Source organism: Bubalus bubalis, chromosome 6 (genome assembly GCF_019923935.1).
Source record: "Bubalus bubalis isolate 160015118507 breed Murrah chromosome 6, NDDB_SH_1, whole genome shotgun sequence".
In the NCBI taxonomy this organism is placed as follows: Eukaryota; Metazoa; Chordata; class Mammalia; order Artiodactyla; family Bovidae; genus Bubalus; species Bubalus bubalis.
This window is the reverse complement of record NC_059162.1, coordinates 106,361,704-106,376,846: the sequence shown is the minus strand read 5'-3', so window position 1 is coordinate 106,376,846 and position 15,143 is coordinate 106,361,704. Positions and strand designations below refer to the sequence as shown.

General features: G+C 43.0%; 1 protein-coding gene across 20 annotated transcripts in view; it reads left to right on the top strand.

The window, feature by feature from the left end:
* The window catches only part of MACF1 (microtubule actin crosslinking factor 1), a 338,009-nt gene that overhangs the window by 173,522 nt on the left and 149,344 nt on the right, over positions 1 to 15,143 (top strand). For all 20 annotated transcript variants that reach the window (XM_006077541.4, XM_044945229.2, XM_044945221.2 and 17 more), the window contains 15 exons: positions 2,735 to 2,901; positions 3,692 to 3,804; positions 3,904 to 4,010; positions 4,427 to 4,546; positions 4,685 to 4,780; positions 5,425 to 5,552; positions 5,643 to 5,736; positions 5,935 to 6,089; positions 6,778 to 7,054; positions 9,150 to 9,278; positions 9,965 to 10,042; positions 10,616 to 10,777; positions 11,846 to 11,950; positions 12,559 to 12,654; positions 13,849 to 13,974. In XM_006077541.4, coding sequence (XP_006077603.4) covers positions 2,735 to 2,901; positions 3,692 to 3,804; positions 3,904 to 4,010; positions 4,427 to 4,546; positions 4,685 to 4,780; positions 5,425 to 5,552; positions 5,643 to 5,736; positions 5,935 to 6,089; positions 6,778 to 7,054; positions 9,150 to 9,278; positions 9,965 to 10,042; positions 10,616 to 10,777; positions 11,846 to 11,950; positions 12,559 to 12,654; positions 13,849 to 13,974 — 1,953 coding nt within the window. The remainder of the gene's footprint in view (positions 1 to 2,734; positions 2,902 to 3,691; positions 3,805 to 3,903; positions 4,011 to 4,426; positions 4,547 to 4,684; positions 4,781 to 5,424; positions 5,553 to 5,642; positions 5,737 to 5,934; positions 6,090 to 6,777; positions 7,055 to 9,149; positions 9,279 to 9,964; positions 10,043 to 10,615; positions 10,778 to 11,845; positions 11,951 to 12,558; positions 12,655 to 13,848; positions 13,975 to 15,143) is intronic.

The following is a 15,143-nucleotide window of genomic DNA, read 5'->3' as shown; positions in this document are numbered from 1 at the left end:
TGGTTTATTTTCCTGTCACTAACATTTTCGAAAGCATACTTTTTTTCCCCATAAGTAGGATTTTTGTATTGGTAATAAAATCAGCAAACTTTATATGGTAAAAATATCTGAGTCTTTTTACTCGGGAGGAAGACTTAGCAAAGGCAACCAGTTTATTTGACAACACATTTTTTATTTTACTTTACTTCATCTCATTAATTTACTTTTTCCTCGTCAATTACTACTTTTTTTTTTAAACTAAAGCATACCTTTTTAAGTGCTATAAAGAATTCTGCCTTGTGTATGTGTTGTAATTTGTGACCAATCAATTCCTCATTAGAGTTTGAGCTCTTTGTAACATTTTGCTGTAAAATATTTATCATATTTTGATAAGCATTTGAAAAAATTTCAGCCTTATTGAAGTATAATCGACAAAACTGTGACATATTTACAGTGTACATCATGGTGATTTCATATTCAGACAAATGTTGTGCTTTACAAATACTGTTTTTTTTTTTTTTTTTTTTTTACAAACTGAAGGTTTGTGGCGGCCATGCAGTGAGCAAGACTGCTGGTATCATTTTTCCAATAACATTTGCTTACCTCGTGTCTCTGTTCCACATTTTGTTGATTCTTATATTTCAAACCCTTCATTAGCAAAAAGATTACATTTTGCTGAAAGCTCAGATCATAGCGTTTTTTAGCAATAAAGTATTTTTTAAATTAAGGTGTAAAAAACAATTTAATTGTTTTTTCAGACATATGCTATTGTGCATGTAATATAGTATAAACATAACTTTTATGTATACCTGGAACCAAAAATGCGTGTGACTCACTTTACTGTGATTGATATCTCCTCTATTGCTGTGGCCTGGAACCAAACCTGCAGTGTGTGCTTATGTGCCTGTATGTGTATATTGAGAAAGGTTTCCCACCATCTAGTTAACTAACATCCATCACCTCACATTTGTGTGTGTGTGTGTGTGTGAGAGAGAACATTTAAGTTCTATTCACTTTTCAAATTTCAGTTATACAATACAGTATTTTCCCCTGTAGACACCTGTGTTTCACATTAGATCCTCAGGCCTTAAATTCAGCTTACAGCTAAAGGTTTGTACCCTTTTTCTATCCTCTTCCTATTTCTCCCACCCCACAGGCAACCACTGTGCTATACTTTCTGTTTCTATGGCTTTGATATATTTTTTTTTAGATTCCACATTTAAAGTGACATCATGCAATATTTGTCTTTGGCTTATTTTGCTTAACATAATACCTTCAAGTTTCTCCATGTTGTCACAAATGGCAGGTTTCCTTTTTTGTACCTGAATAATATTTTATTGTATATAACACATCTTTATCCATCTGTCTGTTGAGGAACACTTAGGTTGTTCCCCTGTCTTGGCTATTGTGAATAATGTTGCAGTAAACACGGGAATGCTGATAACCTCTTCAATATCCTGTTTTCATTTCCCTTGGATGCATCCCTGACTTCCCTGATAGCTCAGTTTTAAAGAATTTGCCTGCAATGCAGGAGACCCTGGTTCGATTCCTGGTTCGGGAAGATCCACTGGAGAAGGGATAGGCTACCCACTCCGGTATTCTTGGGCTTCCCTGATGGCTCAGAAGGTAAAGAATCTGCCTGCAATGAGGGAGACCTGGGTTCAATCCCTGTGTTGGGAAGATCCCCTGGAGAAGGGAAAGGCTACCCACTCCAAATATTCTGGCCTGGAGAATTCCATGGACTGTATAGTCCATGGGGTCGCAAAGAGTCAGATACGACTGAGTGACTTTGACTTTCACTGGATTTATACCCAGAAGTAAGATTGCTGGATCATAGGGCAGTTCTGTTTTGAACCACTATACTGTTTTACAGAATGATTGTACCAATTTATATTCCCACCATGAGCGCACAGGATTCCCTTTGCAGCACATTTTCACCCACACTTGTTACCTTGTTTGAACACTTGTTTCCTTGTTTCTGATGACCGCCATTCTAGTAGGTGTGGGGTGAGAGCTCATTGTGGTGTTACTTTGCGTTTCCCTAGTGAGCAGTGCTGTTGACTACCTTTTCATGCACCTTTTGTATGTTTTCTTTAGAGAAATGTCCAGTCGGATCTTCTGTCCAGTTTTAAATTGGGTTGTTTGGTTCTTTGCTATGAAATTCTGTGGGTTCATGTTTTATAGATTAATCTTTTATCGGGTATAGGATTTATGAATGCTTTCTTCCATCCTATAGGTTGCCTCTTCATTTTGTTGATGGTCCCCTTTGCTGTCTCCCTTGCTGTCTTTTAGTTTCATGTAGTCCCAGTTGTTTGTTTTTCATTGTTATCTTTTCTTTCGGTCTTGATAAACATTTGTGTATAAATTTTTTTGCACATTTCTCTGATAACTTTCTATCAAATATATGTCTATTTTAAGACTTATTTAAAAACTGCCCTCCAGAGGCAACTTATGCCCTTTATACTCCCACTAGTGGCAATATCATGAGAATACCCAATTTTAGATATTCTCTCCAATGCTGACCAGTATCATTAAAAAATAAAAACTCTCCTAATTTGACAGGTGAAAAAAATGACCTCTCATAGCTTTAATTTGCATTTCTTTGACTACCAGACAGAATGAGTATATGTTGGGAGTTTTCATCTGAAGTGATACCAGCCTTGGATCTCCTTCTAAGAGTCATCATGTATGAAGAGAAGGTTAAAAGGCTCCATCTTATTTATCTTAAATTACTTCATGTCCTATCTTTTGACAGATCTCTGACATCTACATTAGTGGAGAATCAGGGGACATGTCAGCTAAGGAGAAGCTGCTCCTGTGGACCCAGAAGGTGACAGCTGGTTACACAGGAATCAAATGCACCAACTTTTCCTCCTGCTGGAGTGATGGGAAGATGTTCAATGCGCTTATTCACCGATACAGGTAAATACAGCGGCGCCTTGGGGGCCTGGAGAGGCTGCTTCTCATCTCTTTCTTGTAATTAGCTGTAATGCCACATTTCCTCTCAGCTGACAATCCAGGCTCTGATTCATTTTTTTTTTATTTAAAAAAGGAATATGTACTGAACTCCTGCTCTTCTAAGCACTGGGCTCATATAGCAGTGAAGAAAGCAGCTAAATTCTTCCCCTCATAGAGCTTACTTTTCAATGGGGAAAATAGGCGATAAACACATAAGTGTATGCTGTCTTACAGGGGTGAGGGCAGTGGAGGGAAGAGAGTGATGGGGGTTGTGGTGTTTTGGGCAGGGTGGTCAGCTGTGGCCTCTCTGATGAGGATGTTGGAGCAGAGTCATGGATGAGGAGTGGGCCATGCAGGCCTCCAGGGTCAGTGTGATTCACTTGGAGGAAATAACAATTAGTTATTGTTATAACTAAGAAGTGGGAACTTGCTTGGAGTGGGTGAGGAAAATAGGAATTTTGAATGACAAAAATCAAGATTATTGTACTCCTAGTGGTCATAACCATGCATTGGGAAAATTGATACCTTGCCCTTGAAATCCAGCAAACCTACTATCCTATAAGTTTAGAATTAGGGAGCCCTGGGTTCCTGGAATGTGATTAACAAGGTAACTAGTGCTCCTCTAAACCCCTTGCTTTCTCTCTAACTCATCCAGTATTTTTCAGTTTTGAGTACTTTTAAGAGGGTTTCTTTGTATGAATTCCCATGTGCTTGTAGCTAGGGGCATTTCATATGTCTTGGTGGACTTTTGCAGACCTGATCTGGTAGATATGGAGAGGGTACAGATCCAGAGCAACCGAGAGAATCTGGAACAGGCATTCGAAGTAGCGGAAAGACTAGGGGTCACCCGGTTACTGGATGCAGAAGGTGAGAGCTGACTGGAATTCCGGTGTTTGACATACATTCATTATTTCTTCCCCAGTGGGTTCCGTTGTTCTAACAGATTTCTTGCCCTTTGTCTCTCAGATGTGGATGTGCCATCTCCAGATGAGAAGTCTGTAATCACTTATGTGTCTTCAATTTATGATGCCTTCCCTAAAGTCCCCGAGGGTGGAGAAGGGATCAGTGCTACGGTAAAAGAACATTTTCCTAAAATACCTTCTGGCTGTGATTGCTTTGGGTGGAGTGTATTGATTAGACTATGTTTCTACAGCACTCAGTGTGTACAGGGCACTTTTGTACAGAGCAGACTGAATCCACATCGTCTTTATACATGGCTGTTGTCCTTGGTCCATGGGAATGAATGTAGATAGCGCTAATTTTGTAGCGTCCAGCATAGGCTATTCTAGGTGTCAGGAAATTGAATCCCATCTTGAGAGTCCTTGAGGAGCTTTGAAACTGGGACTCTGTTAAACTGAGCGGCTGTGTCTGTGTCAGTAATTAAAGGAAAGGGCTTTACGTGGTTTGGGGTGGCCTGAGATACTTTCTCCTGAGCTTGGCTTGCACACTGCTAATCAGGGCATGTGTGGTGTTTCCCTTTTGGCAATAGGAAGTGGACGCCAGGTGGCAAGAATACCAAAGCCGAGTGGACTCCCTCATTCCCTGGATCAAACAGCACACAATACTGATGTCAGATAAATCCTTTCCCCAGAACCCTGTTGAACTAAAGGTAAAGTTATGGACTTAAATCATTTTTCATAAATTCACTCTGGGGAGTAAGTCTCAAAGCTTGTTGCTGCTGGCTTCTGGGTGAGATGGTATGAAAACTGGAATGTTTGTGTTCATTCACCAAATATTAATTTTGTAGGCACTTTATAATCAATACATACACTTCAAAGAAACAGAAATTCTGGCCAAGGAGAGAGAAAAAGGAAGAATCGAGGAACTATATAAATTATTAGAGGTAAGGAAGCTTATTCTTTGCTGAGACCGGGGGTTTGCTGGCAGGCCCTTTGTTACTTTGTTCCCTGCATCGTCTTCCAAACCTTCGTTAATAGCAATATTCTCAGAGTGACAAATCAAGCGTAACTCTCAGGCTGCTCCTGAGAGTTTACAGTAAAGAGGAAGTTTCTGCCGTCACTGTTTTTCAAAGGGCCTATTGGAAAGTGGCACACATTCATTCAGAAATCTGGAGTTTTATGGATGTTTTCCTATTTCTCAGGGGAAGACTAATTCTTTCTCTCAGATAGAAAGAAAGAAAAGAGGTTTCCCTTCACATTTTGATTCCTAGAGAATTTGAAGTTGCGGAGACGGGCATTTCCACAGTGGGGTTAGGGAGGACAGGAGGATTTATGGAAAATGTGTAAGAAATGGAGGGATTTCAAGCAAGTGGTCCCTGTTTTAGAGGTGATTTTTTTTGTTCTCACCTGAAGGTGAAGTACTGCTAAAATATTCACTTGTCATCTCTTATTAGACAGTGGGGAAAATTGCTGAATGGCTGGGCAAAGAAGCAGGAAGTGATGGACGAGGCATAAATTAAAACTGGGGCCTGAGGGCATGGCTGTGTTTTTGGACTAAAAGAGTATCTCTCTCTTTTTTTTTTTTTAGGTATGGATTGAATTTGGCCGAATTAAACTGCCTCAAGGTTATCACCCTAATGATGTGGAAGAAGAGTGGGGAAAACTCATCATTGAGATGCTGGAGCGAGAGAAATCACTTCGGCCAGCTGTAGAGAGGTAGGTCCAGAGTCTGGAGGGGATCTGGCATGACTTACTGGGCCGCTTTGAGCTCTGCCCTTGACTCTGGTTTTCACCTTATTATTTTAGGCTGGAATTGCTGCTACAGATTGCAAACAAAATCCAGAATGGTGCTTTGAACTGTGAAGAAAAACTGACACTAGCTAAAAATACACTGCAGGCTGTAAGTCTGACTGTTTCATCTCACATGTTCATGTCACATGTTTTCTACTCTTCATCCTGTGCTGTAATGGTTAACGTCAACAGTTGAGGGATCCAGCTTCGTTTGTCTTGGAATTGCAGTGGACCCCTTGGCTCCCTGGGTCCAAGTGGGTGAGAGCAGAGGGAGCTATCCCCCTCTCACTCTCCCTTTCTCTCTCAGGATGCTGCTCACCTGGAGTCAGGGCAGCCAGTGCAGTGCGAGTCAGATGTCATCATGTACATTCAGGAGTGTGAAGGTCTCATCAGACAGCTGCAGGTGGATCTCCAAATCCTACGAGATGAGAACTACTACCAGCTAGAAGAGCTGGCTTTTAGGTGAGCAACGTGGTACTCAAACAGAGGGCCTGATCACTACTGGTTCTCAGATATTAAGAGTCAGGCACTGAATCTTACAGCCTGGACGTTAGAGATCAGTGTCTCATTAGGGATGCTACAGGTATTTGAGGCAGGAAAATTCTCATGGTAGAAGCAGGTTTCCTTTATTTGAGGCCCTGCCCACTAAATACCTGAAGGATTCCCTAATGTTTGTGTATGGCATCTTATAACATCCCCACATATTTCAGAGGGACCTGCAGCACTGTGGTACCACATCTGCTGTAGAACTGCTAGAGCGATTCAATGTAAATTTTCATAGAGGAGGAACCCCACACACATGGAGGGGATGAGGATCTGTGGACACACCTGAGACCAAGAGCTACACCTTTTGACCTCTTAGTTCATGGTTTATTCTGTTGCATCATCCAGGAGTTGTAAACGCTGGTTTTGATTTGCTTCCCTCCAGGTAGCACTGTAACTTGGCACTTGCCTCAAAGATGACTCTGAACCACGAAGATGTACATAACACCACCTTGCATTCACAGAACACTTTTTCTTTTTAAAAAACAGTTTCCCTAAGATGATCTCATCTATATTTTTACCTCATCCTTGTCAAATGTATAGGGAAATCTTTATCTTAAAAAGCACATTATAAATTTAATGTCTTCTTTCTCTTCTTCCATCTCAGGGTCATGCGTCTGCAGGATGAGCTGGTCACGTTGCGTCTAGAGTGCACGAACTTGTACCGGAAGGGCCACTTCACTTCCCTTGAATTGGTTCCACCCTCTACTTTAACCACTACTCATCTGAAAGCAGAACCCTTGACCAAAGTAACCCATTCTTCTTCTACCTCCTGGTTCCGAAAGCCTATGACTCGGGCCGAACTTGTGTCTATTTCCTCCTCTGAAGATGAAGGAAATCTTCGATTTGTGTATGAACTACTGTCTTGGGTAGAAGAAATGCAGGTGGGTGTACATTCCAAATACTTATGCAGCACACTGAGGTTCCTTGAACTCAGCAATTATCTAAGAGGGTCGGGTTGCTCTGTGTCCCTTGTATCAGTTCAGTTCAGTCGCTCGGTCATGTCCGACTCTTTGCGACCCCACGAATCGCAGCACGCCAGGCCTCCCTGTCCATCACCAACTCCCGGAATTCACTCAGACTCACGTCCATCGAGTTGGTGATGCCATCCAGCCATCTCATCCTCTGTCATTCCCTTCTGCTCCTGCCCCCAATCCCTCCCAGCATCTGAGTCTTTTCCAATGAGTCAACTCTTTGCATGAGGTGGCCAAAGTACTGGAGTTTCAGCTTTAGCATCATTCCTTCCAAAGAACACCCAGGACTGATCTCCTTTAGAATGGACTGGTTGGATCTCCTTGCAGTCCAAGGGACTCTCAAGAGTCTTCTCCAACACCACAGTTCAAAAGCATTAATTCTTCAGCGCTTAGCTTCCTTCACAGTGCAACTCTCATATCCATACATGACCACTGGAAAAACCATAGCCTTGACTAGATGGACGTTTGTTGGCAAAGTAACGTCTCTGCTTTTGAATATGCTATCTAGGTTGGTCATAACTTTCCTTCCAAGGAGTAAGCGTCTTTTAATTTCATGGCTGCAATCACCATATGCAGTGATTTTGGAGCCCAAAAAATAAAGTCTGACACTATTTCCACTGTTTCCCCATCTATTTCCCATGAAGTGATGGGACCGGATGCCATGATCTTCGTTTTCTGAATGTTGAGCTTTAAGCCAACTTTTTCACTCTCCTCTTTCACTTTCATCAAGAGGCTTTTTAGTTCCTCTTCACTTTCTGCCATAGGGGTGGTGTCATCTGCATATCTGAGGTTATTGATATTTCTCCCGGCAATCTTGATTCCAGCTTGTGTTTCTTCCAGTCCAGCGTTTCTCATGGTGTACTCTGCATATAAGTTAAATAAGCAGGGTCCCTTGTATAGATTCCCTTAATTATCGTTGCTGCCTAGCTCCCAAGCCCCCTTCTCTATTAAATTTTGAAAGAATAAGATAGTTCAAATCATCAAAATCCCATCTTAAATGCATGAAAGTGAAAGTGAAGTCACTCAGTCGTGTCTGACTCTTTGTGACCCATGGACTGTAGCCTACCAGGCTCCTCTGTCCATGGGATTTTCCAGGCAAGAATACTGGAGTGGGTTGCCATTTCCTTCTCCAGGGGATGAGGAATGACCCAGGGATTGAACCTGGGTTTCCTGCATTGTAGGTAGATGCTTTACTGTCTGAGCCACCAGGGAAGGCTTAAATGCATAGGCTTTTCTAATTTGAAGCCCTTCATGGAGCTCTTCCCTTCAGCTGACTGTGCTCTCCGTGGGAGCTGGTAGGAGAAGTTGCCAAGTCTGTAAACCCCAGTTAGCTCTTCTCAAATTCCCTCATTGCAGAGGAGCTGCTGCCTCACTGTTGTTTTTGTATCAGCTCTGAAGTGTAAGCAAGACACAGTTCTAAGGGGCAGTATTCACATGTATTCTAGGGTAATGGTTCAAGTTCAACACTGTCCTCTTACCCTCTAACCCTTTTGTTTTCTATGAAATTCTTCCCATCTTCTGATGACAGATTCCCCCTGTACCAACAAATAAACTCAAAGACAAACTCTTTTACAATTACCTTCCATTAGCCAATAGTTAATGACATGAATGGAGCTTAGTATTTATGGATATTTATTTCTTATCTCCATTCTGATTGTGAAATGAAGAGACTCCGTAAAGGGAAATGCCTAAACTGTAAAGTTAAGCCTTTCAGCTTATGGGGACACCTTTCTTGTTGGTAAATTCAGGGATGTATTCCCATCATGCAGCAGCAAAGGGCTGCCATTGCTGCTTCTAGGGATGGGGTTTATCCTCCAGCTCCTTGAGGGTACGTCATAACGTACTTGCCTGTAAGAGGCCAAGATGGAGATGGTTTAGATGTCCTTTTTGCCAGTCCCCTCTCCACAGCCACATTGTCCAAACTGATGCTGACAGTTTTCATTTTCTGCCAACTTAGCAATAAATTATATTCATAAAATTATATTCATAATTTCTTTTTTCCCAGATGAAACTGGAACGAGCAGAGTGGGGCAATGACCTGCCTAGTGTGGAGCTGCAGCTGGAAACACAGCAGCACATCCATGCCAGTGTGGAAGAACTGGGCTCAAGTGTCAAAGAAGCCAGGCTGTATGAGGTGGGAGGCATTTGGAATCCGTTACGGGCAGCCGGGGTGGCTGTGCGATGGAGCAGTATACAGTGTAGCTGTCTCGTACATGAAACTTGACAACAAGTCCCTTTTGTACATGAAGTATCTCTTGCTTTTTTGAAATAACTTTGTGGGAAAGGTGTTTTTCACAAACCCCTTTTTACCGAAAAGAATAGTGATACTGAAAGCTAAGGTCAAAATTAGTAAGTAGCGAATGCAGTTTCCAAACTCAGGCCCTTGGATCCAAAAATGTATGCTCTTTCCACTGCCCATCTACCTGCAGTAGAGAACTGGTAAGCAAAACTGTTTCTTCGATCTCTCCTCTCCCTCACTCTTCTGTGTTCTCCCATTTTAAATTTTAAGTCTCCTCTTCCACAAAGCATCTAACTAGTTTGAGGAGTCAGCAGGCATAGTTTTGCTTAGAAACCTCCCAGAATCGCTGGAAGCAGAAGACCATGAGGTCTGTGAGGCGTCTTCCTCTGCTAGGCTTGTCCACACTCAGTGCTGCTCTGAGCTGTCAAATCTCAGCCAGAGATGCCCCGTCCAAATTGCTGACTCTCAGAGTGACTAATCTCTGTCTGTGTGCAGACGTAATATTTATATAGTTGAAATCATACCATAGATATAGTTTACTTTTTCTCTAATATGTTTTTATCTCATTCTTTTCTTATCAGGGAAAAATGTCCCAAAATTTCCATACCAGTTATGTTGAAACCCTTGGAAAGCTGGAGACACAGTATTGTAAATTGAAGGTGAGTTTTGAGTAACTCTGTTTTGTTCTGTTCGTGGAGCATGTGGTTCCCTAATTCAGAAGGCTCTTGGTTTGGGCCCGTTTTGGTTTTCTATTTATTAGGTTATATTGTTTCCTGTGCAGTTGTTCATATGTATCATCACATTTTTCTCAGTTTTCTTCCTGGGTTAGAAACCACCGCCCCAGAAAGTTTGAAGTAGAGCTTATCATAGTTATTATGCTTCACCAAAGCAGTGGCCATCAAAACTCAAAGTTTGAGATGGACAGGACAGGGACCCCTTTTCTGTTTGGTCTTCATTCTTGTATTCAAGATTGTACAGAGTAAGACCGGCCCAGGATCATTCTTTATCCACGAAGCCCCACACAGGCCTGGCATGTTCTCACTTCCAGCTAGGATTGACACGGGAGTCCTGTACCAAACTAGTACTAAATTTAAAACTGAGGAGAAACACCCAGAGATTTAAAAAGCAAAGCTAAATTCATTTCCTCAGCTATTCTTTGCTTTGATGTCAAATGTGCTATATTCTATAGATGAAAGGCTGACATCTAACCTTGTAATCCTTCCTTTGTCTAGGAAACTTCTAGCTTCCGGATGAGGCACCTTCAGAGCCTGCATAAATTTGTCTCGAGAGCTACAGCTGAGTTGATCTGGTTGAATGAGAAGGAGGAGGAGGAACTAGCATATGACTGGAGTGACAACAATCCCAATATCTCGGCCAAGAAAAATTACTTCTCTGTGAGTCTAGCACAACAGACCCATCATATTTGGGAACAGCAGCGGAAGGAGCCAGAGGGGCTGGTCTGAGAGCCTGGGTTTCGGGATTTGCATTTTGCTAAATAGAATAGGGACCCTGCTTAATATATCTGTTCCTGTGAGAAAGTGTATATGGAGAGAGGGGAAATCAAGCTCTAGAATGAATTTATTTGGAATGTAGTTAGAAAGACAGTGTCTTGGGTGACAAGAGCAGCAGTCTGCAAATTGAATCATTTTATAAGCAATTTAACTTTGTGGTCAAGGTTATAGACTTTGGAATGAGATAGACCTTAAGTGAAATTCTTATTCCTCTGCTTGTTAGCTCTGTGACCTTGGTAAGTCATTTACTCTCCCTGGACCTCTGTAAAATGGGATAATAGGGACACTTCAAAGGGTTGTGTAAAAGGCTAAGTAACATTTAGCAAGCGAATGTAGTACAAGGCTTAATATTGTTTAACTGAGGTGTATTCTTGGCTTCTTATAAATTCTGAATTCTCTGAAGTATGATTCTTCTCAAGTAAAGGAGAAACGATACTGTAATACAGTAAATAATCTATAAGAACGAAACTTAGGCTATGATAGAGACATAAGGAAAGTGCTCAGAGAGCATCGGGGAGAAAAGGTCAAATCTGATAGCAGGGATCGATACCCAGCGGCACAGAAGAGCTGGCCTCTAAAGTGGGGCCTAAAGTGTTAACAGAACCTCGAGCCCACCAGTCAGCTGTGTGGGTCAGGCGCTGTGTCAGTGGGCATGGACACGAACTCTCCCCTCCAGCCTCGTTCCCTCCTGTCTTGCCTTCAGCCTCTCCTGTGTTCCCCTGCTTACTCACATCTGGCTCAGGTCCCGTATCTGTTGTGAGTCATTCTCCAGTGATTCCAGCATTTTTGCTCTTCTCTGAAATCCTCTGGCACATACTGTTCATGCATCTCATTTTGGCACGAAGCCTGGGTTGCAGGCTCCTGTAAAGTAGGGTAGGGAACACAGCCCTTTTTTTTATTTCTACTCCTTCCTAATAGCACCTATTGAATAAAGCTGAATTCAATTTTCAGGAGCTGACAATGGAACTAGAGGAGAAACAGGACGTGTTTCGGTCTCTACAAGATACAGCCGAGCTACTGTCCCTTGAGAACCACCCCGCCAAGCAGACTGTGGAGGTGCGTGTGACTTGAGGGTGTGAGGGTCAAGTGCACAGAGGTTGTAATTATACAAGTGTTCACATGAAAGACTCAGCTCTGCTGAAGGGCCTGGAGGAAGCATCAAGGATCATGCAGCTTAGGTCTTCTCCCTTTACACCCCAGCCCCCTAAAGACCGCAGAGAGTTGTGATAATAGCCTAACAAGGACACTGAGAAACACCAGAGGCGATATCAACTCCTGACTTCATGGGCAAAGTGACCTGAACCATATTTTTTCACAGAACTGTCTAGACATATCCTGCCTCTTGGGTGTGGTGCCTGTGGCCAGGGAAGAGGCAGCGGAGGCAGCAGAAGGATTGACTTAGGCCTAGGGTTTGCTACCCCATCATTTAGTTGCAACTGAGTGTACAAGAGGCCTTTTCTGTGTAACCTCTTTTAACAAAACCATGTTGGATAAAAGACAGGCCTCTCTTTTGTGGGGAGCTTTGAGCTCATGCCAGCCAAGTATCTCATGTATCCTCTGTGGGCCTCTGGCACTAGCGGAAGTGTAGATGGACGAGTGCATCGCACACATGTGGCAGGTCTGTTAAACCCCTGCCCTTCTGTTCTTGCTCCTGGTCGTTGCAGGCTTACAGCGCCGCTGTCCAGTCCCAGTTGCAGTGGATGAAGCAGCTGTGCTTGTGTGTCGAGCAGCACCTGAAAGAGAATACTGCTTATTTTCAGGTACCTCGGCTGTCTGTGTGTGTGTGTGTGTGCGTGCATGCATGTGCGCGCACATGCGCGCACGAGCATCAGAAAGGATGGCTCTGTTTTCATCAGAGGGAATACCTTTTTTCATTCAGGCAAGAGACTCTAAGTGTGACTGCCTGTGCTGGCGTGTGCCTGCAAGCATGCGCATGGGATGGGTGAGGTTAAAAACACATCTGTGTCAGTGAACCTTTACTGTACAAACCACGACCCCAGGAGACTCTGGGTTGGTGGTTTGGGCTAGGCTTAGCTGAAGATATTTTTCTCGTCTTGCCTGGGTGACGCATGGCTGCAGGCAGTCGGCAGGCAGGCTGGGGGCCGGTTGGTCCCCGATTGTGTCACTCCCATGTCAGACAGTAGACTGGGGTGGCAAGTCAGTATGCAAGTCTCTAGCATCCAGTAGGCTATCCTACTGGATCCTTTTTAAAATTTTTTTCTGCCTGTTTTTGGTTTTCCTGGAGGCTCAAGTGGCACATGACAGTTAATAAAATGACTTCAGAGGTGGAGGGTAGCAGGGAAACAAAAAGTCCACTGGAGTGGGAAAGAGTAGCTGTGTTCCACAAGCAGCCAGAGAAAGTGTGTCCCGGTGCACAAGGTCTTTTTCTGCTGTGACACGTATTAATGTGCCATTGGCTAAAGCAAGCCCAGCGTGGGGAGGGCTTTGCTGGGGGATAAAAATAGATCCACCTCCTGGTGGAAGGGGCTGTAAAATATCAGAACCATTTTTTTTTTTTTTTTCCCTTCATCAATCTATCACCACATCAAGAACATACTGCTTGTTTTCTGGTGAGGGTGGGAGGAGGAAATAAGCCATTATCTCTGTTTGGATTTGCTTCTAATTAAATAAGCTTCCTGATCACTTTGTAATCATATCAGTAAATTGAAACACGTGATCCCTCAACCTCTAGGCTTTTCATGAAATAGACCTGACCGTCAAGTGCTGTCACTAGCCGGCACACAAGGAGAAAGAGCAGTGGTTTCTGAAGGGTGAAGCAGACTAACTCTTGTATTGTGTTCAGTGGGCTTTGTGGCAGGCAGCCCTGCTGTTTCCCTGGCGTGGCCTTTGTGATCCAGGACTGTCTAATCAGCCGGCACAGTGGGGTTGTTCTTTCTCCATCTTGGTGTCATGATGCACTGAGCACCAGGTACCCTTCCCTCTTATCCCTGCAGTTCTTCAGTGATGCTCGAGACCTGGAGTCATTCTTGAGGAACCTCCAAGATTCCATCAAACGGAAGTATTCCTGCGACCACAGCACCAGCTTATCCCGCCTGGAGGACCTGCTGCAGGACTCCATGGTGGGTGTTGCATCAGTGGGATGACTGCTTCTGGGAAGCAGAGTAAACCCTGTCAGCTGCTGCTGTTCATATCCTTGAAAGCGCCAGGGGCTGCGGGTCATCACTGTAAAGTTTTGCTCACATTCGATTAGAGTTTAGTCAATGTGGTTCTCTTTCTCTTTCCTAAAGAAGGTGCAAATAGGAGTCTTTGGGGGGCGCTCTTGAAGCGAGGGCCTGGCCATGTGCCCCTGAGCCACATGGGGTTCATCGCTGTTTCTTTGCGTTGTTCCTGTTTTAATGCACTAGTTGGAGCCAAAGATGGGGTGTAGAGCATGACAAATAGGGTTGATGGGACTAGCTGACACCAAATTCTTTTTCACTCTCTCGTGCAAAGAGAATTAAAATACCAATGAACTAGACCTAAGCCAATTTCTTCCTGCTTTGGAAATTTTCTTTTGGTAACAGTGAGATATTTTAAACATTAATATCTTATTTAGATGTAATACAGTATCTATCCAGTTTATTTATGTAGCAATATTAACTTTTTAAAAATAGTTTTGCATGCAGGATTTAATCCAAATCAAGTCTGTATTATCCAATGAACTATTCCTTCAGTGGTGTCAGTAGTAAAAGGCAGCAGCAGACTACTTACTAAGCATATATTATATAGTTGACAAGATGGGGCTCAAACTACATCTCAAATTAAGATGGAAATATATATTTAATATGGAAATTACTTTTCCTTTGTGAGAAGCCAAGGGAAGTCTCACATTTCAGTAACAAGTTATAAGTAAGAGAACCATTATAACCCCAAACTGTGTCATTTTCTTCTTTTTTTTTTTTTGGCGTGGGTGAGACTGGGGAATTTTTGAACATTAATTGATTGAAAAAAAAATGCTTTCAGGTATTGTAAAGCTATGAATGAATTTAGGCTCAGTGGTTTCACCTGAGCAAAGAATTTGTGAACTGAATTAATAAGGGTAAAGACCTGACTTTTCCAATGTCTCTAGAATGTCTCTCGGAGGCACATCAAGTATGAAGGAGGAATATAATAATCCTTGGCTATTATCTCCTCCCTCCCACAGAGTACCTTCCTGTCGTAGGGTAACTCCTCTGCAGGTGTTGTCCTATCTCCTCTTCTCGAGGGTCGCTGCTCTGCTCCCTCCTCTCCAGGTCAGGGGCATCGAGTT